Raw genomic sequence first — 22220 nt, 5'->3', positions numbered from 1 at the left:
TTCTTTCAACGTCATAAAAAATATCTTTAATGACACCCACAAAGATGACGCTAAACCCTTGCATCATTAAACTTTTAACATGACCCATAAAATGCGTCATGTTTGTAAAAATTTGTAGTAGTGCCCTTAATTTAAGGGGTGACAACTTTAGGGTTTATCGGGTTAGTAGGGTCTGTCAAGGGAAGGTTGCTTGTAACCTTCTCCCTCATTTTATATACCCCCTTTTGTACATTCAATCCATCTATGAAAAACATAATCAAACCAACTTAAAACTTCCACAATAACTGATTAGCTTTGATCACCGTCAGTCATATGTTAACTAAGTTGTTTTTACTTTCCTTGAAGACCAAAAGCAAGCATCGTGGGGTTAGGATTACTGTTTTCCAAATATCACAAAGAATGCATGCACTCTCATCCAACTTTCTAAACCATTTTCTTGATTTCTTCTCAAGACATTAGAGGAATAGGGAGTAGCCTACTCCCGTTGTAGCCACCCTCCAGATGCCAATATTCCGACACCCCAACAGCTATCACAAATTCTCCTACACCAGCTTTCTATTTCATTATGTAATATCGCAGCAACACTACCTACCAAGTGAAGGAAATGAGTTGACATAATTAGACCTGGCATTCATGTCGTGTTTCTCATTTTCGTGACATACCCGATATCTTAACGAGTCGTGTCGTGTAACATCAGTTAAAATAAACTGATAATATGACCCGACCTGTTAATATTAACGGATAATATGACTCGACCAGTTACTTAGTAAAGGAAACATATTTTAAACCAATAAAGAATCAAATGAAACCATAATACTAAGTCTATATCTTCTTCTATATATAAAGTCAGAAATGTCAAAAATGTCCACATTTCATACACAACGCTAATGGATAACTGCTCATAAAAGAGGGTTAAAAACGTAAAAATATGGAATTACATTTCAATAATGATTCCGACCATTGGATCAAATCACCCACACTTTCAATTAAATTTCACCCATTAGATTAAGCATATAGTTACTGCTCCAGATGAAAAAAACGATAATCGACCACAACTACTCCAGATGGAATCGAAGCACTCCATATCAGCAGTTGCACATACTAAAGATGGAACCGCCCTCCATTGCACGTTCTCGATCACCACAGTGCATACAAAAGTGTAAATTGGGTAATTTTCTCAAACAATATTCTTAGATTAAGCATATAGTTACTGCTCCAGATGAACATTGGAATTGAATTGAATGAAGGTTGGTTTTATGATTTTGGAGAATGGCCAATTGCCCTATTTCTTTATTTTTCTTTCTTCCTCAACCAACTATTGGCATGAGCCTATCCGTTTAAGGTTCATTTAAGGAACCAAACATTACCTTTAAGGTTCTTTATATTTCTTTCTTCCTCATCTTACTAATTTGATCATTGTCTTGATTTTAAATGAATCTTGCAAAATATCTTGATGAAATGACAGATTCAGAAGAAGATGACCAAGATTTTGTAACAAGGAAACCAAGAGGTGCAACTCAATTGCAAGACTTGGTGCAAGGTAGAAGTGATGGGGATCGGTTGGAGGTTGGATATAACAATAAAGGACAACCGTGTGGACTTGCAGGAGCAAAACTAGCAAGTTTTATTGGTGTTATGGCGTGTACCACAGTTCCAATTACAATTCCAACTTCGAAAGAAGTAGAGTCATCTTATAAAAAAAGATTTGGGACATGGTTCAGGTATATCTTAAAGTTCAAAGATCAACCTGAAGTCTTAAAGAAACCACCAGAGATCTATGATTTCATTCGTCAGCCAGTATGGGATGAATATGTGAGGTCGAGATGAACTGTGAAGCATATGGTACGTATATATGATTTCAAAATTAAGTACGAAGCATCCGGTATATATTATGTTTTGCAATTATTAAAGACTAATTATTGGATTGCATTTGATAGAAAATCCATGAAGAACAATCGAGGAGGCGAGCTAAGCATAAGTACCCTCATCGCTTTCTAGAAAAGGTTATGCAAGATTGGAAGAACAAATAGTAATGTCCTGTTACTTTTCTATTCATTTAATTATCATACAAATAAAACCTATCTGATATAATTTTGATATGTTCATCCAAATAGAAATCACTTTATGGAATCACTGCTGACATTGACCGAACAGTGCTTTGGAAGCTTGGGCGTGTTGATAAAAAGGGAAACTATACGGATGAGATGGTGAAAGTACGCGCTGATAAAATAGTAAGTTTTATCTGTAAGGTTGGGAAAGATACTTAATTGATGTATTTCATACTAACGCCAACTGTTATTGGATGAAGTAACTAAGGCTGTTGAAGATGGGACATTACCAACGTCTAGTAGTCATGACATATTGACAATTGCTTTGGAAACACCTGAATATTCGGGTCGTGTAAGAGGTGTTGGAACTGGCGTCAGTCATAGAATGTACTTCAAGGCTCCAAGATACAAAACTCAATCGAGTCAACAACAAATGATGCAAACACATTTGGAGCAGCAAAGTTTACACATTGAGGAGTTAAATAAGAAATTCAATTTGATTGCTTCTTTGTTAACTCCAGATCAGTTGAGCAAGATGCAAGAGTTGGTCCAATCTAATGTGGTACAATCCAATCATATTTCTAAGAAACCTAGTTGCACAGCAAAGAAAGAAAAAAAAATGAAACATCTACTGAGAAAGTGAAACAGGGTGATTTGGTGGAAATCATGTCTAAGAAGAGAGCGAAACATGACGATGTGCCGAAATTCATGTCTAAGAAGAGAGCGAAACAAAAGGTTAACAAGAATACTAAAACCATGGATAAGATTGAAGCTAAGAAGGTATGTACTAGTAATGCAAGTTTCGTTCTTCTTAACTATAATAAGTAGCAATGTTAATTTAAGTTTACTTTTCTTAGGTCAAGCAAAAGGATATGCAGGAAATATCTGATTTGAACATCATGGAAAAGACGGACAAAATTGCAAATTCAAACGAAAAAGAAAGTGATATCAAGAAGCATTTCAAGGTACATAGTCATTGTAGTATTTGTTCTTTTTGGCTATTTTAAGTAGCGATTATTAATTAATTTAATTTTCCAAGGTAAAGCAAAGTGACCAAGAGAACATATATGATGTGAACATCAACGATAAGTTAAACAAAATTACAAATTCCATGGAAAAAATATCTGATATCAAGAAGGTACATGCCCTTTATGTCTTTCCTATTTATGCTATAATCCCAACAATAGTTGATTAATGAAATATATATTTTTTAAGGTACAACAGTGCAAGCTCGCTATAGACACTGCTAAGAACATTGTTGCATATGGATCAGTCATCCCATTAGACGGGCCAATACATGGAGTTCCACTTGGGCCTAAGAACTACGTGTTTCTATTGATGTAGCAATTAAAGAAGATGCTCTTCTTCCAATACCAGTTGTGAAGCTGTGAATATCAAATGAGCAATTGGGAGTCACGTAGCTTGGCCACGACATCTTGTTGTGATAAATGATGAGGTACTCCTATGTGATTTTCTTATGAATATGTGGAAAAAATTATAGTACTAATATGTCTCATTTCACTATATTAATCAATCTATGCAAAGTTGAGAACGAATCCACCCTTCAGGCAAAGATCCCAAAAACAACCTTTGGCTTTGCGTTCACTTATGCGCATAGCTCAAAACATGCATAAGGATGTTACTGTACCTATCATTATGGAATCTGGCCTATTCGGAAATGAGCACACAACATTTATTGGTGGAGATGACATCATTCAATTTTGTTCCATGGCTGAAATATCGACTATTTGCATTTCAATTTACATCAGGTTTGACATAATCTTAAATTTATATACAATACAGTCTATTGCATGCACCCACATTGGGTAATGATAAGATACTAATTGCCACATTTTTTGTTGGCAACTTTGGTCAACGTTGAAGAAGAACAATCTTGATGGATTGTTTGGATTTGTAGATCCTGGCAGAATTTCTCAAAAGGCTGGCAAAAAGGAACAAAGATCAAATGCACGGGCTCTCATATTATAGAACTGCAACAAAGGACAATTAATTTTTGCTCTGTATAACAAAGGGTTATTAGTACTACGTGTTTTGAATTTTTGTTCCTAACAGATCAGTAGTTGACCATTGTGTAATAAAGAATGCAATTATTTATGTTTTGTAGGTTTCATTGGTTGTTGGCTATTACTGACCCGTATGAGGAATTAGTACAGATAGATCCTGGAATGAAGAACATTGTTGAACTGTAAGTATTTGGATATACGTTTGTCTTTATTTAATGCATTTCAAGATTTGTATATATTTCATGTGTTATATATTATCCTCTATGTGCAGAGCATTGAAGATAATTAAAGCTCAAAAGGGAATAAAGGGTCGAAAAAATATTAATTGGAAAGTAGTAAAGGTAAGGAATCTTTGTCTCACGGGTCCAGCATGCCTGTAAGCTTCTCATTATTCTTGATAATATTTTGGTGGTGTTCTGGAATACTGAATGGTTTTGCTTTTATTTTTATTTTTTTACCCTACCTAGTGTGTTTTAGCGTTGGAAGTACAAAGTGGTATCTTACTATCTTTCAACAAGATCTTTTTTTATAAGGAATCTGGTTAATAGCCAGCAATAAGTGTAATAAATATTGTTATTAATCCACTAGATTTTTAAGCACGTGGTGTAATATTCTGTATATTAAAAGATGTGCCTTTCCATAGGATAATCATATGACAAAAGGTCTTTTTTGGCATTGCATTAACAAAATGATACCATCAGGGGAAATGAAAGAGTATTTGCTACTTTGTGTTGATAGGTTCTGTACTGGATGGGACCAGACTATATGTATGGATATGTTGCCGACAATTATTTGCGTTTTGTATCTAGGAGCACAAAAACTGAAATGTTACGCCAAATGATATGTGGAAATGATTATTTGAATTGCTATGGTCATGATATCTTACATCCTTTTAAAGTTCTTTGTTTATATGTTTTTATTTTTGCATTTCTGCTGTGCGTGTGTGTGTTGTGGAGACTGCTTTAAATTAATCTGACTAACTTACATTTTATACTTTTTTATTTTTATATGCATTGCCCTTTGCAAGAAGGAACTATAGAATGTGGATATTATGTGATGAAATACTTGAAGGAAATCATTGATGATCCGAACTGCTCAATTATTACCAAGGTTAGTACTACTATTACAAAGAACACTTAAGCGAGTGTATTCGCTTGACATTTTATTAGCTCTATACCGAGTGAAAAAAAAAAAAGAAAAAAAAAAGAAAAAAAAAGAACACATTAGCGAAAAATACGAGTAGAGAGCCCTTGTTCTTTCTGGGAAAGTCTCTTTAATTTTCTTTCCTTTCTCCACGAATCAAAGGCTTTCAACATTTCATGCAAATTCCTAATATTTATGAAGTTTTAACTTCAATTTCTCTCAAAAAATTCATTCGTTTTGTTATTGTTTTTCGGCAGGTCGGGAGAGCTGGTCACATACGTTGTCGGGATGCCTTCGTCGGCAGAATTAATTAGAGCCATGGATGAAATATCTGACATACCATGTGATTGGAATTTTAAATTCTCACAGGCTTTGCTACTTGGTTAATTTCGGTCTCAATTTCCTGATCAAATTTCTTCCTCTCTGGTACATCAAGTCGCCTGCAAAAAAAGGTAGCTTTTAATCCTACTCAATTTCTATTGTTGGTTATCTAAATCACGGCATCCTTCTCTCTCACTACAACCCTCGTCAGCATCGTGCTGCGAGGCATGGACGGAGCCAATGAAGGCTCACTGGGGGCAGATGCCCCCACTCAAGTAATTCGCTTATTACGTTGCTGATTAGAGTTATAAATATACATGTGTTATCTTCGAAGAAAATATATGTATCTATTATCCAACATATCTTCATACCACTTATACTCCATGTCAAATATTATATGAGCAAAAGTGCTTTTACTCTGTCATTCAAACTGAAAAACTCCTCTCTCGCCTATCATGTATTAATATTTTTCTCACCACTTTTCCACTTTTCACTACTACACTAAGTCATATTATAATAAGGTTTTCTTAATTGATTTTCGAGATACCCCCACGAAAAAAAATTTGTGACTCCGTCCCTGCTACAAGGGGAAGCAGTGGAGAACTCCAGGAACTCCATTTGGTCTCCAAAGAGGTAACGGAGGAGTATAATTCCAATTCTATGAACTGCTCCACTGATTTAGAGAAGGGACTCAATGCTCATTGTTTTTCGAGTCTATTTGGATTTTTTTTTTTTTTTTTTTTTTTTTCACACGTTTGGTTTTTGTTTCAACTTTTTATTTTCCCTATTTTCAAGTAGGATTACCCTTTACTTAGTAAGGGAATTATAGGCGAAAGCAACAGCTTAATAGTCTGTTATTGGAGCTGAAATTGTGGTACTGTTGGCACTCTTTTCAGTGTTTGCTCGAGTTCGTTTCAGTTCCACATGCAGGACTAAAGAAGAAAAATGCAGAAGTCAGGTTTTTCAAAATTTAAATTAATGTTGTTTTTTGCTTTAATAGTTTTAATAATCCTTTTAATACTTTTTCTTTTAAATTTAAAGCTATAAATACTCTGATTTCTTCTTCGTAGGGAAGAAGGATCAATGAAATTGCAGACTCAGTGTTCCAATTAATCCAACCAGCTCTCTTCAGTTTTACTTCTTTCATTATTTATACAAATAGATAGTGATGAACTTTAGGGTCTAAATCTCTTTAAGAACAACTTCTTTTCCAAAAATGGAGATTTTCATTGGGTTTGTAATTCATGTTTTCAGTTTTGTTTTCTCTCAGTTTTGATAACATGCATTCAATTAATTTTTTTAATAATTTTTATGGACTTCTTGCAGCAAATTAACTTACTCCGCAATTTTTTTAACACCATGTCTGAATTGTCGGGCATGTTTCAAATGAGAGTGTGTTGCCTCATTTCATTGTACGGTTTTAGTTCGTAATCAACTAATTCACTCATTTAATTTCCTCACCAATTAAAGGAAGCATTTGCAAGCTTCCACCAAAGAAACGCAAGAAGAAGGGCAACTATTAATTGACCCTGATGACAATTTGAGTGGAGAACCAAACAGATAACAATGGCCATTGTAGTTTCTGTCTCAACTTTCTTTCTAAGTGGCGCATTGCGCACCGTGATGTAAAAATAGCATTTTTCACACGCGCATGAATGCGTGCAGAAAGGCTAGTATTTAATAAGTAATATGTAAACTATGGCTATTGTATTTTATAGTAAGTTTTTTTAGTTGTGTAAGATCATCAAAATAACTTTTTTTTCTTAATGGGTCAAAATGGGTTACCCGTGGTTAAACCTGTTAACGATCCGTTATTAACAGGTTCTTAATCTTTGACTGATGATCACTCAATTAGTTGACGTATCAATTCGAAATCCATTATTTTCGCGTTATTTCGGGTCGTGTTAACGAATCGTATAAGAAATTGCCAGGCCTAAACATAATGGCCATGAAATAGATAAAGGGTACAAACCAAACCTAGTAATCCAAGAGCTAGACGACGTCAGCAACTCAACAACAGGCCGAGCTCTCACCGGCTCATGGGTTTGGACCTCGTACCTGGTCCTACCCAATTGGATGGCCACTCAAGGCCCAGCCCACTTCCACTTCCACTTCCACTTCCAGGACAAGTCGGTACTCGAGCTCAGTGCAGGTACAGGACTCCCCGGATTGACAGCAGCTTGGCTTGGAGCGAGCCTAAGTCGTTCTCATGAATATTGGGCCACTCCTTCCCAGGGCTATTGAGGAATGCGGGGGCCAACGGACTCGGGGATCGAGTCGAGGTGAGGGAACTGTGTTGGGATTGGACGAGTAATTTGATGTCCAACGTACGTGTTCTATAACCCGGATGAGATGGGTGGGTTGGCAAAAGACGTTGAAGAGTGTGGGCCGCAGATGTACTACGGTTTGGGCGGCAACGGATGTCAGGCCGTGGACCGCCGAGTGCCTAAGTGAATTGGTACATGAAGGTTTTGAGCTCGTTGAGTTCCCGAGTCAAATCACGGAGAGCTTAGACGATTGTTTTCTTTAATAGTAACAAGAAGGGGCGGATGCTGCGGATCTTGCTAGTTTTGCGTCAAGTGGTTCTACTTTTCCTTGGTTTTTTCAGAGACTTGTCAACAAAACAGGAAAAGGGAAAAGGGAATCGAGGGGAAACGAAGCCGGATAACAGAAACAAACCAATCATTAGCCTTTTTATATACCACCTCACCGGGGTAAAGGGTTCAATGCCAAGCAATACAAGCACTGAATAAACACTTGCTAAAGATTTCATCATCGTCGATGCAAAATTATAATGTAGAGTATAACTACATGCCAGGAGCTGAAAGGGTTAGGCGACTTTCCCCAGCATGCTGTACAAATTTTTTGTGGTAAAACTGCTTCTGTATATGAATAAATTGGGTCATTTCCCTGTCAGTCAGCATATATAGCGCGCTCTGTCTCTTCCGGTGCCAGAACCCTTTTGCCAAAAACCATGCCATGTAATGCTCTCATTTCACTTAACCATCTTTTCTTACCTTTCTTCGGAACAATACAAAACTTCAAGCAGGTAATATTGGGGTTATCCTTTTCTTTCTCAGCAGCGGATGTGCCGCTCTTGTTTGCTCAGACCCCATATGCTCATTTGCCCACTCTATTTGTTAGTATTCTCAAAACCCAGAACACCTCAACTACAGGTTCTGGAGATAGCGACACTGATCGCAACCAACAAATCTTCTGCATTTTAGGGTAGTTGTATTTGGGCACACAAGAGAGCACAAACCAAGTTGCTGAATGCAAATACTATAACCCATCACAGCCATTATTCCCCAGTCTCTTAACCATTGTAGTGGATTTTCTGATTTTGGGAGGTCTGGCCCTGCTGCTGTTGTTGTTGTTGTGGGGCCTGCAAGTTCATTGGCTGTGTGTTGTAATGGGCAAAAGGCTGAGAGTACAGTGAGTTCACAAAGCCCTGCAAATATGTCGAACCTATCAGCTATTAGCACTGGCGAGGATAACCACCACCAAGCCAAAATATGACTAAATATGACTTGAAGAAGAACAGAGGCAGAATGCAGTACGCATTTTCGTCATATACCCAACCCACTAAACTCTGTTGAAGAGCAATGTGAAAGGACTTCCTAATTACAGAACAGCCAAATGTTTCTACTTCCCATTTCCTTATTTTCCCGTCACAATCCATTAAATAGCATTGGTATAAAATGAAACCTGAGACTGAAGTTGATTGGCATTTGCAACTCCATCCTGTGATGGGTCATTAAAGCCCACCTGAGTAAATAGGCCTTGTGATCCATGAGGCATGTAGTCCTGTAAGAAAGCAATTGAGAATTGCCCAAAGCACAGTAAAAATTTAACGACAACAAAGGGAAACTAGCAAACCTGAGACATGAAGTCATTCCCACTACCAAATCGAGAATATCCAGCTTGAGAGTTCTGGTTCAGAAAGTTCCCTGGAAACCCACCTTGTGCTCCTTGAGTAACATAATCAACAGCATATCCACTTTGAGAAGCCTGTAAAGCATGCTAGCATCATGTCAGTTTTAATTTTTCGAATACATGACTAATTCTGCAATTGCAAGTAATAGAGGTTCTTAAATTACATAACATAGACTATGGGTACATTAGGAAAGTAAATAGCGCAGACACAAAAAGGGTAAGGGAAAATCCTCTTTCTATAAATAACCCTTTCCTTTCAATTTTTCTTTTGCATGATGTAGGAACTCTTCTTCCATGTGAAATTAATTCATCGAAAATGTAAACAAAAAAGGTAATTAATGAAAAACATTGTATAACATCCTTAAACAAACCACTTAAGGCATAGCCCAAAAACACAGGCTAAAAATGCATATTTGGTCACTATACTTTGCCTCGATGTCATTTTCGGTCAGTGTGTTTGGTTTTGCAAGGAATTTAAAAACAATTTTGAAACTGCGGTAATTAACAAGTTAGAATCCAGATTTTCATTTTGGAAAACAATCTGTCTGTTTTCAAGAAAATGTTGCTAAGGGATTGAAAGACCGCGCTATAGGCCTCCTAAAACTACTTACACTTCTCGGGTTTATCCACTTTGGATTGTGATAAAATTGCTAACAAAAATTGAAATACAGTGACTATATTGATACATTTAAAACCACAGGACCAAAAGTGATTTTGAGTCAAAACACAGTGAACAAAAATATATTTTACCCAAAAATTAAATCCAGAAATACACTGCAGAAACAAACAAATAATGTATGGCCCAGCATACACTAAAAATACAACAAAAGAAAAAGCACCACAACTTCGTACCTGAGTGGAGAAGTCAGCAACATTATAAGGAACATGTGATCCCTGACTTTTAAAGTCATCACCCAAACATTCCTGGCAACATAAAATCAAAGATGAAATTAAAAAATGAATATCAACATGACAAGTTACTACGAACATCATGTTTAGTACGAGAAAGACCTGAGACATGCCCGCCATGGAAAATCCATCATGAAATGTTTGGGTTGGCCCTTGAACTGGCATCTGTTGCATACAACAAAGAAGAGTACATGCATCAGGCGGATGAGGGAACAAGATCTAGGGGAGAATTGGCACATGAGAAAAACAGAAGGATAAAATGGGCCGGTACAAACATTATTGACAAATCCATGTTGAGATAAGGGGCCACCAACAGATGGTTGGCTATTTGGATTTTTAAGAGAAGGAATGTTGAAGGTAGACCCCATATTCCCAACATTTTGTTGTGTGCCTTGCTGGTGCGGAAGATGACCACCAATTGGAGCACCGGCATTCCCACGTCCTGCCCCAAAACCACGACTTCCAGGTTGAGGGACATGAGGAACAGCTCCAACTGGTCCATGCACAGCTCCACGAGTTGGAATAGCATACGGTTGAGAAAGGGGTCCTCCATGAAATGGTGAAAGAGGTGCCTGAGGTAATGGATATCCAGCCGGATGTACACCAGGCTTATGGGTACCATTGAGTGGGCCAGGAGGTAGGTAAGAACCTGCTTTTGGCATAAACAATTTATAAGGATGAAAGATAAATCATTATTTTAGGCATATGAGACCAGTTAAGGTTTTCTACTTATTTATTGGATTAAAACTTAGAACTCGGGGGTTAATTATTTTATCTATTTCCTTGTCTATGTGAGATTAATTACTTTTAACTTCTAAAGGAAAAAAATTTAACATTTCAACCGTTTTTAACCGTTTATTTGAATTATTCACCATATCAAATGAACCCAAGTTTATATACTAAACACTAACATATCAATAACCATTACGTTAAAAGTATTGGCTTCAATTTTTCATATAGATTTCTTCCCTTTTTCATCCCTACTACTTTTGTATTTGGTGGAATAGGAAAAGTAAAAGAAATATCAAAACAAAGATAACAAGAACACCATCAGAGTAAAATGGAAAGCATGCTGAAAACAAACAGTGCACTTCATCCTACAATTCCTGGAGAAAGAAGGTAAAAAGGGAAAGAGACTAGTACTAACATACCCCTACCCCGATTACTTCTTCTGTCAGCACTTTGGCCAGCTGAGGGAACAGACCCAAAACTGTCATTGGGGATAACTCCAGGACCACCACCATAGAATAGGCGACGATCATTGTAGATCTGTGTCAACATAAGAGCAAGCACAACAAATTTACATCCATCATAAATTGGTGATTTCATAACCCACAACAGATTAAAAATATGAGTACATCAAAAGAAAAAGCATGAAAACTTAATTTTTGCCTTCTCTGCTAGTGACATACCTTTTTAGGCTTTGGAAATTGCACCATACTCTGCTTCAGGTTATTTAGTGGCCCCTCAACCAAGCACTCGTGTTCCTAATGGTGTATAAAATGTCAGTACTATGGAATGCTAGAGTCTGTATATCAACCCATACGGCACAATCATTTTTAATGGGCACATGACAATCAAAGAAAGAAGAAAAGGTGAATAAAATAGACAGGAGGAAAACATCATTAATTAGCAGTAACAAATATGCTGCCAGCCGTATAAGTATTAGCCAGCTGCCACCAATCATTCCCAATATGACTTCTTTCTTTTGGAAACTACAATTGAGCGACTCACTATACTGCCACACTACAAACACAATGAACCAAAGGATCTAAAAGGAATTGAGAAAAACAGGACGAGAACGAAAAATACATACTAGCAGAAAAAATTGTCAAGTTAAATAACAAAAAATACTTGAGAAAAACTTAAAATGTCTTTTTCTATTAGCTGGAATAAAAAACAAAAGGCACAGGTCAACACAAACCAACAATATCAAAATTACAGAGAACAGTTAATACCTTGTAATGAGTCAACAGGCTATTCCACAGTGGCTGCTTACTAAGAACTTTAGGGTTTCCAAGAATGACAATACCATATCGAGCGCGTGTTAGAGCAACATTGAGCCTGCGAGGATCATTAAGGAATCCGATGCCCTGAAAAAGGGGTGTATTAGACAGGAATCGTCCCCAAACCCCCACCCCGCCCCCCCTCCCCGCCACCCCCCCCCCCCCCCCCCGGCCGCGGGCGGGGAAATAGCAACAAAACAATTCAAATGTATATTGATAACAGAAAAATGTGCATACTTCACACAAGTGGTTTTATGAACTCACCTGATGCTCATTACTCCTCACACACGAAAGGATGATATAATCCTTTTCCCGTCCTTGAAATGAATCTACGCTGGCAACCTGTAATAACATAACAATGAAGCAATATAGACAAAATAGGTCAAGAGCAAAGACTTCTACATGTGATGAATATATTACCTCAATTTCCTTATAAAGTTGCTGTCTGAGAGCACCATTTCTCGACATATAGTTCACAATATAAGCTCTCTGTCCCTCATATGGTGTGATCACTCCAATCTACAAAGTGTATTTTTATTAAATTAATGAAACATGGAATCCAGATATAAAATGCTAAACTCATAAGGAATGTTGTAGGTTCACCTGACTAGGGACTACGCCACTCCTCAAGAATGTTGTGACAATCTTTTCAACGTTAGCAGCCTCAGTTCTGTTCAGATAGGATGTTCCACTAGCACTTATCTCCTCTTGCCCCATCTATAACACAGCTGTATGAGTCCAGAACAAGTCTTCGGAGATAATATGATCTAAAAATGTCAGACAGAAAAGCACCTAGTAGACAGAGCGTAACTCTTTGCAACAAACTTTTAGATGGTTTATACTATTCAACTGGCACTTATTGTTACCTGTACATAAAAGAACATGGGACGATTGGGAACCGGCCAAGGAAAATCAATGCCCGATGATTGCCTTTCATTGATGGTAACTCCATTTTGAAGTGTGCCCTCGTAGAAGCTGTTAGATGGAAATTCTGACAAGGCTGGATGCATTCGGTATTGAACCTAAAATTAAATCACACAAATATATTAGCCTTGCAACACATGCAAGCAAGAGCAATTTCACTGTGAACAACATACAACAACACAGAAAGTGTCATAAGCCTCTTAATGGTGCACTGATAGCTACACTATGCAACTTAATATTTGAATCAGAAACAAGACTGATGACTGAAGAATAAAATTAAATAAAAAAGAACCAAACAGGTTAAATGTTGAGAATAATCCAAACAAATTAAATCACAATAAAGTTTATTTGCTCACAGAAGTTACGGAAAATGTGATAAGAAGGAAAAAAAATAAATACAGGTACCTAAACTCCAAAGCAATAAACAATGAGTTAAGGGCAAATACATTGAGAACTGCAACAAGCTTCCAATAAAGAGATAGAGATAAGTAAAGCAACAACTTCATTGGCACACCTTAATATTGAATTGAATGTTCATGCTGTAACATTAAGAAGAAAAGACCAATATCATATCTATTGATGAATGGGTATACAAAATAGTGTTTTAGGGGCGCGCCTAGGCAGCTTTGGAGGCAGGGCGCAAGTGATAACGCCTCTGCCCAATGGGAGGGGGCAAAAACTCACTGAGGCGAGCCTAGGCGGCTGAGGCGAGCCTAAAGGCAGGTTGGTGGGCGTTTCCAGATCCATCCGCAACCCAAAATCAAAGTCAAATGCTCTGTTGTCTGGGTAAATCGAAGTTGAAGGCTGTCATCTGGGTTTAGGGTTGCAGGGTGTGCAGCATCTTCACAAGGAAGACGACCACGAAGAAGAGGAGGGATTTTTTTTTTAAAAGACTTGGTCCAAAACGATGTCATTTTGGCCAAGTCTTTAATATTTTTTAAATGACGTGGCCCAAAGCGATGTCGTTTTGGCCAAGTCAGTTTTTCTTTTATTTTTAAAACCCCAAGAGTCCCCTGTTTTCCCTGTTTTTCTTAGCAGTCCCCTATTATTTAAGGTCCCGTAAGGCTTCGACTCACGCCTCTGCTTAGGCGGGGCTATTCATGGAACGCCTTGCCCACGCCTGCGCCTTTTAATAATACATTGATACAAATAACAAAACTCAGATTTCATCTCTGATTATCCAACATAAAAGAATAAATAAACAAACAAATAAATGTAAAAAAAAAGGGGCAAGTAAATGTACACTAGCAAAATGATACTATGCGCAGCTACCCATGCACAGACACTGAAAACTTTGGACCAATTACCTGCAATCTAATTGGTTTCACACCAAGTATAACGAGGCGTTCAAAAAGAGACTGGGCAAGCCCAGCACGAGCTGCTTTCTTGCACATAATGACTGGACCAAGCTGGCAGTGATCTCCAACAAGAACAACCTAATACGAAATTTCTCATCAGACTCCAGGCAACAACTTGTTAAAAATCAAGCTCATAATCAAAATTTAGCAACGTCTACATATTTGATCTCAAAGTACCTGCTTTGCCCCAAGAACCAAAGGAATCAGGCATTCAGGTTCTGTAGCCTGAGTTGACTCATCAATAAGTACCTACAAGCAGAGGATAGATTTGTGTAAGCTATTTTTAAGTTGTGACAGATAGTAACTAACTGTTACTTTAAGACTTATTCCAACCTGACGGAACCTAAAATTGGCCAATCGAGGATCTCCAGCACCAACACATGTGCAACAAATGACATCAGCACTTTGAGAAATCTCCCTCTCGGTTGCCCGCTTCAGTGCCTTATATTTTTTCTCATCATTACTAGATAATTCTCCTGTAAAATTTCAGGAACTAATGAGCATCAAGTCAATACAAATATACATAGAAGTTTTCAGAAAAGCGAAGTGACCTTGCTCATCCTTCAATTGTTGCAGCTTGTGAAGTTCACTCTTTTCTGACATGTCAAGATGACGAACCTGAGATGAACAGAGTCGGTACGCATCCAGTTAAATAAGTGAGAAGATACGAACCTGAGATTAAAAATTATTAATTAAGGCAACAAGTCAATACAAACCTGGTAATGAAGGGTTAAATGCTCAACAGGAGAACTTACAGCTTCCCTTGATTTTGCACAAAGTCTAACAACCTTAAATACCAAAAGGAAGAAACAAAAATCAGACAAATTCATAAGAAACCTACTATTACCAAAGAGATATAATAGATAAAAACTTTTGCAATGTTTGATGCAAAAATGAGTTAATTCCTGAATCTCATAAACAGCACAAAACTGTAAACCAACTAGTTTCAAACAAATAGAAATCAGATTACACACTGCTATGCTTTACAAAGCAGAACAAGTGATACTTGAGAGGGAGTCATTCTAAGTTGGAAACAAATACGCTTAGGTACTCATTTTCTGATTTCTTGCTGCTTGGAATTACTTTTCTTTGATGGATATAGATTTCAGCTTAATATAAAAAGTAACAACATGAACAGTGAACAACCGATCTATCATAAAGAAGAGCAATCTAAAATTCAGAGAAAAGGAAACTACTAAACAGCCCAGCAACAAAACCATCATTTAACCCAGGTAAATAAGAAGCTCTCCAATCTAATAAAATATAAGTGAAACAGAATCCATTTATGTATCTGCACAACATTGCGTACACAACTAAAGGGATATTTAAATATTCTTTCAAAGAGCCACAAAATAAATGGGACACACTTTAGAGTCGGTATAAATTTATAATTGCAGGCAAAGGCCAAGCACTAGTCCTCTACCTTCAACCCAGTTGCACTTATCTTCTCAGCTAGTTGGTCTACAGCCACATTACTAGGAGCACACACCAAAACCTGGTAAAGAGAGAAATTGTGATTAAAACAGGGGCGAGAGAGAGGAAGAGGAAATAACAAATGTTAGCTATTTACCTGTCCCTGGCCTTGTTTAGCCATGTGATACACAATTGCTGCAGAAGTCACAGTTTTTCCTGTGCCAGGTGGACCCTGGATCAAACTTATAGGCTTCTGAAGGACACTCTTTACAGCAAAAACCTATCAATACAAAAGTGTTAAGACACTCAGATTAGACCAATTACAACAAAGGATCCTGAAAAGGACCTAGAAAATGCTGTTACAAAATACTTGGGATGGAGATGCATTTGATGTGAAAAACTAGTATATAGAAAAAGAGAGGATAAGCCAAAAAAGAAAGCAAAGTACAGAGCTCTTCAACAAAAATCTCTTCAATGTATCATGAACATAGAGGATAACAATAAGTGTATAATCAAAATATCATACTTGAGATGCATTGAGCTCCGGAAGACCAGGTGCACCAAAACGACGAGGCAATGAATTACGGACCATTTGAACCTCTACTTCATGGCCTAACAAATGATGATAAATATATCTGCACAAATAGTATAAAGAACACTTAAGTTAAATGCAAAACATTAAAATCGCTGCAGCCTGACATGATTTATTTTCCTTTCATTTTAGGTAACATACTTTCATTGAATAAAATACAAACTGAAACAGCTAATGCAATATCTGCTCTAAAAACCAATTTATGCTTGTCATCTCCATAAAATATTTAGCTATACAAGAATTATAACACAGAAGTAGAATCAACACTTATAAGTCACATAATGATAAGCATGTTATCAAATTTTTTTTTTTTTTGGAAACAAAAGGCTGTTCTTTCTAAAACTTAAAAGTCTGCCAAAGAAGATGCGGAAAAAGAAAAGGATGAAGGAAAAAAAACACTGCAAACCTACCCACTAACACTTGTCTCGTCCACTGCAAAAGCTTTCATAGCTCCCTGCATCCGATCAAAACTTGTACTCTTCCAGACAAAGTCAACACTGAAGCCATGGTTCAGATCAACTGGAACTCCCTGCACACAACATGAATACACATTAGTAACAATCAAGTTTAATGAATTAGATAACAATATATAAGCAGCACTAATACTAAAACTACCTGACTGGCACGAAGTTCAAGTGCAACCTCTTCTTGTGCAGTTAACTTGATCTGAAACAGCGGATAAGTACTATAGAATAAGTGCCACAAAACTAAAACACATATACAATATACACTCTTAATGCTTCGGGAAGGAGGCATACAACATGTCCCACTGACTGCCATGCTGGATGAGCTGCATCTCCAGAATAACGAAGCCGCAACTCATCACCAGGTACAAGGCGCAACTCATTGTCTTCCTGCAGCAACCAAACAAAAACTGAATGTTCAAAATACATACATATGAACAGAATGAACACCATGCATATGGTACTAAAAGAATTCACCAAAAAAAAGTGTACAAATTTTTTGCAGATAGTCACCTTTGTAAACACAAAATAAGCAATACGCTTCTTGTTAAGACCAATATCCCACCGAATTGTGACATTGTCTTTGCTTTGAGATTCTTTCATCATCTACAACAAAATTAAGATCATAAGAACTTAACAACTTGCACATTCTGTACCACAGGGATCATAAGAAATCTTTGAATTGAAAAGAAAAAGGAAAACAGAGATTAGTCTTCATACTTTATCATAGTCAGCTTCAAGTTTAATAAGTGGTGCAAACACATTTTGATACTGCATCAGAAACAAGAAAAACATCAGCTTATCAGCAAAACATCCATTTAGAAGATGCAAATTCTCCAAAGGCTTCCTATGTTATAAAATGAACAAGATTTCAGCCTTCTCAAATTTTCAAAGCATATACAATGAATTTCAAACAGATTCACCTGGTAAGCATCTTCATACTTCAAGGCCACAGGTTGGGGTTCATCGTCCACACCTGGCTTCTCGAGATCTTCAAGGGAAGCATCAGGATTGCTCTTCCAAAGTTCTTCTACTTTATTTATTTGTTGAGCACTGATTTGGCGCGCCCTTAGCTGCTCCTGTTCAGACGGGACCTGCAAAGCACAGCATCTTAAAACTCCTAAACAGAAAACCATAAATTGCCTCAGATGAAAATAACTATTAGCCTAATGACAGAGTAGTGAAATACCAAACCTTAACAAGCCACTGCAAGAAACACCTATCATCTATCAGGGGACACCACTGGCTCAGATCCCAGTTCATATCCTTCAATGCATTAACACTTAAGCAGGGTTCCCTACAAAGAAGAACAACAACACTCTCTGTCTTGGCTGAAATAAATCCCAGAAGGAATACATTACGACATCCACAGTTGTAGCATTCAAGGATTGTTTCTCCCAATGGGCTATCTTTATGAAGACAGACTTCCTTGTGTTTGGCTCGGACCTACAAAACCCAACATAACAGACCAATTAGGCAGAGTTATCAGAATGCAATGTCTATCCCTTATTAATAATGTCAGCTAATAGTATACAGCAATTGAAAGATTTATCTTCAAGCTTGCATTTGGGAACCAACCATATGCAACCACCCAAGAATCAGCATGCTATTGAGAAAAAAAGTTATGTATGATATGAGGCTCCAACAGCTGGTACTTTCTTTATATTTAACAGATTATTTGTGGTTGCATATCCTTAAAAATTCGCCCGTGAAAAGGCTGTTCAAAGCATCAACAAAGATTAATTTTTCAAGATTGAAAAAGTCAAAAGACATGAATGGAAGAAGCAGTTCAATTTTTACAAAACATTATGTCTGCTCAATGTGAAGTGAAGTCAAATGAGGCAGTTTATGGTAAGTTCCCATTACACTAGAGCGAAGAAATTGAAGCCCAAGTAATTTAGGGCCTATTGGGATTGCTTCTGGACAGGATAAATGCGCTTGCTGACAGCCAAATGCACTTTCTGATTGCGTTTGGAAAAAACTGTTTGAAGTGCTTCTGGATCATAGAATTGCTTTCTGAAGAAGCACCTGCTAGATGCTTCTTCAGGAAGCACTTTCAACAGCTTTTAGAGTAGGCACTTGGATATTTAATAGAAATTTCAATGTGTTTCTAGTGTAAGCACTTCTAGTTCCTACAGAAGCAATCCCAAATAAGCCATCATCAATTATACAAAACATTTACTGGTATAACCTAGATATTAAAACCTTCAATTCAATCAAACTCCACCATAGAAACTATGACTCCTTAATTTAGCTTGTAATTTAACCAATGTTTTAATAGGCAACGGCGAAGCCAAGGCTTTTCATGAATAGTCCTACCTAGGCGAAAGCCTTGAGGCATGAGGCGTAGCCTCACGGGACCTAAAATTATTAATATATATAATATAATGGACAATAGAGTCGAAGTCAAACATATAGAGTCGAAATCAAACATCTAGAGTCGAAATCAAACATATTGAGTCGAAATCAAACATATAGAGTCAAAATCAAACATTATAGAAGAATAATCAACAATCAAATAAAAAGTTTATTCACTGTAAGTGAGAAACCTTAACCCTTGAAACAAAAAAAGCCCCTGCTACGCCTCACGTGCCTACCTCGACCACGCCTAGGCAAGTTTAAGCTTAATCCCACTGGGCAGAGGAGTTTTCCTCACTGCCCCGCCTCGAAGGCCGCCTAGGCGCTCCTCAAGGCTCTTTTTTTAAAACATTGATTTTAACTTTAAAATATTATTTGTAGCCCATCCATGATCCTACTCGAGCTAACATAAACTGAAAGAGGATATGAATGATACTCTAATGCTCTATCATACAATGTAATAATAAGAGTACTATCAACTCAAGAACAGCCACATGATTGGCAGAAAAGACGTATCAGAAATCAAATCATGCAGTCTTGTAAACACCAAAACCTGAAGTATAATGCTGGTTGCTTAAATCATATTAAACCAATGTAATCATTAACTCCATTCGTATGTAAGATCCAATGTCATCCACCCAGACAAATCAGAGGAATATTGATCCAAAATTTCTGGTCAAGTGTATTTCATTAATGGAAGTTTAATAATAAGTGGTGTGGGAAGTAGAAGACTTCCAAATTTTCGTGTCAATAAATAAGTATCTCTATAAATTTGCATAGATATATAAGAGCACATTACTGCATATGTTATTACGAAAAATTATTTAAATCAACTCATATATTTATATATTCTAAAATATATGGCCAAACCTAACTGTAACATCAACATGAACCAAATGAATCTTCAATAGCTCAAAAAGTTGTTAAATCATTCATGCAACCAAACTACAACTCCGGGAAAAAAAAAAAAAAAAAAGGTCCATGAGTATAAGGTGCCATGATTAATAATTGGCTGGACCCATCACTAAGGTCCGATTATATGTGTTCAGAGACTAAATTGACAAAGATAAATCATCAGAATCTACTTTCTCCTTACCCAGATTGCTTCCTATCTCTCGGTGCACTTTTGTCATCCAATACCATGTTTAAACCAAAATTTCATCATCGACTCCCAATATGTAGAACTAAAAACATCTTGAAACAGGGATAATAAACCCAAACATCATGGGGGCATAATATTGCAGCTCTAAATGTACCTAAAATTAAGTTCAATCTTTGTACAAGCAATGCCAACACGTGATACCCATCATCGTATCAGCTAGTTTGTCTCTCAAAACAAAAAACACTTATTGCTCTGCATCCTCTTACTACTAAACTTCCTCCAATGGCATCCCTTTTGAAACTAGTACCTTCCACTTCTTACCCAAATTCCCATTGGATTCATACCCGAAAATTATAATCGCAAAACCCAAAATATAAATAAACAGGCAGAAACAATAGCACTCCGAACCAGGTGAGTTACCAGGTGATTCACAATATGGGAGCCGGAGGTATTCCCCCTTGAATTACAGAACCATTTTCGACACGAAGGCACATTACACCTCACAACGCACGCCGGGTTCGACACGCCGCAGTACCGGCACGCATGTTCCGTGAAATCCCCTTTTCCAAACTCGTAATTGTCGTCATCCCCAGTGTCCTCAAAGTTAAGCACACTCATCCCAGCAGTTAGGACGTCAACCACCTGATTATTCCCGGCGTTACTGCCCGACCCACCTGCCCTAGCCTTTGTGGCGCCGCCCGGGGCAGCTGAAACCGGTGATGCATCAGACTGGTGGTCCGATCCGACTCCACCCCCGCCACGGTCACGGTCAGCGGGTTCCGATAAGGAATCTGAAGCGGTGGGCCAGGCGACAGGGGACCGAATCGGGTCGCGGAACTCCGGGTAGTCAAAGTCCTCGCCTTGGGTGTTGAATTCGAGGAAGGTGTAGGCGTCATTGGCGGTGTCGGGCTGCGACGCCGTGTCAAAGAGGTTGTTGGGCTGTGAATCCATGGTTGGGGTGTGGAATTGAAATTTGTCAAGGGTTTTGGAGAGAGATGAGGAGAGTGAAAGGGGGTTAGGGTTAGGGTTCGGTCAAGAAACGAATGCGAAGAGAGAAGAAAGATGTTTCGGAAGAGAAGCGAGTGTGGGAGGTGTGATGGTTGTAGACGTCATGGAGAGAGAGAGAGAGAGAGAGGGAGAGAGAGAGAGAGAGAGGAGGGGAGAGAGAGTGCGTGTGAGGGGGTTTTGTTGGTTCTGTTTTTGGGCGAGTACCCAAATATAGGTTAAAACTGTTTTTGCAATATTTGCGACGCGCCACTGTGATTGGGCAGTGACTGGGTGCAGTCTCTTGGAGGAGAAATTCATCAGTATCCAAATCGGATCGAGTGTTTCTACGGGTCAAGAGACAAAAATCACCTTCCATCCCACCTTCCTGATTTTGTCCCGTTGACGGGCCACATTTTGTGTAGCACTCCCTCTCACGCCACACCCATGGGCCACCACATCCAATGGCATCACACGAGTGTTGTGATTAACTCAAAATTAAAGTGTTGGATATGAATCTAGAAGCGGTGACAATCGGCCAAAAGCAAAGAAGTGTTTGAAGAGTACTGACATCAGGGCGATCGATCGGAGATGAGTAGCGAAATACTCTCGTATTTCCTATTTTGTTTATGGGTCGT

The 22220-nt window shown here is 37.9% G+C and overlaps 1 protein-coding gene across 4 annotated transcripts; it reads right to left on the bottom strand.

Moving 5' to 3' along the window:
- Positions 1-8201: 8201 nt before the first annotated feature.
- On the bottom strand, positions 8202-21675 carry LOC103933278 (regulator of nonsense transcripts 1 homolog). Of its 4 annotated transcripts, none has more exons than XM_009342948.3 (29): positions 21019-21675; positions 18333-18584; positions 18062-18232; positions 17859-17909; positions 17652-17744; positions 17433-17528; positions 17290-17340; positions 17085-17203; positions 16609-16717; positions 16240-16362; positions 16093-16164; positions 15386-15457; positions 15221-15287; positions 15003-15145; positions 14847-14918; positions 14619-14747; positions 13254-13409; positions 12991-13104; positions 12808-12906; positions 12652-12729; positions 12340-12474; positions 11794-11868; positions 11533-11650; positions 10657-11033; positions 10484-10546; positions 10325-10396; positions 9416-9547; positions 9245-9343; positions 8202-8987 (listed from the first exon to the last, which is right to left on the bottom strand). In XM_009342948.3, exons 1-29 carry the CDS (start codon positions 21547-21549, stop codon positions 8853-8855), a joined length of 3804 nt encoding a protein of 1267 aa, XP_009341223.2. In that variant the 5' UTR covers positions 21550-21675; the 3' UTR covers positions 8202-8852. The 4 variants fall into 4 exon arrangements, with proteins under 4 accessions (XP_009341223.2, XP_009341224.2, XP_048426588.1 ...); XM_009342949.3 differs by having other exon boundaries at positions 10657-11030; XM_048570631.1 differs by having other exon boundaries at positions 10657-11030; positions 17436-17528.
- Positions 21676-22220: the final 545 nt, after the last annotated feature.

This window comes from the organism of the source record quoted next, unplaced genomic scaffold (assembly GCF_019419815.1).
Source record: "Pyrus x bretschneideri cultivar Hongxiangsu unplaced genomic scaffold, Pyrus_bretschneideri_v1 Contig54, whole genome shotgun sequence".
NCBI classification, from domain to species: Eukaryota; Viridiplantae; Streptophyta; class Magnoliopsida; order Rosales; family Rosaceae; genus Pyrus; species Pyrus x bretschneideri.
The sequence above is the reverse complement of the archived record's forward strand: the minus strand, read 5'-3'. Positions and strand labels throughout refer to the sequence as shown.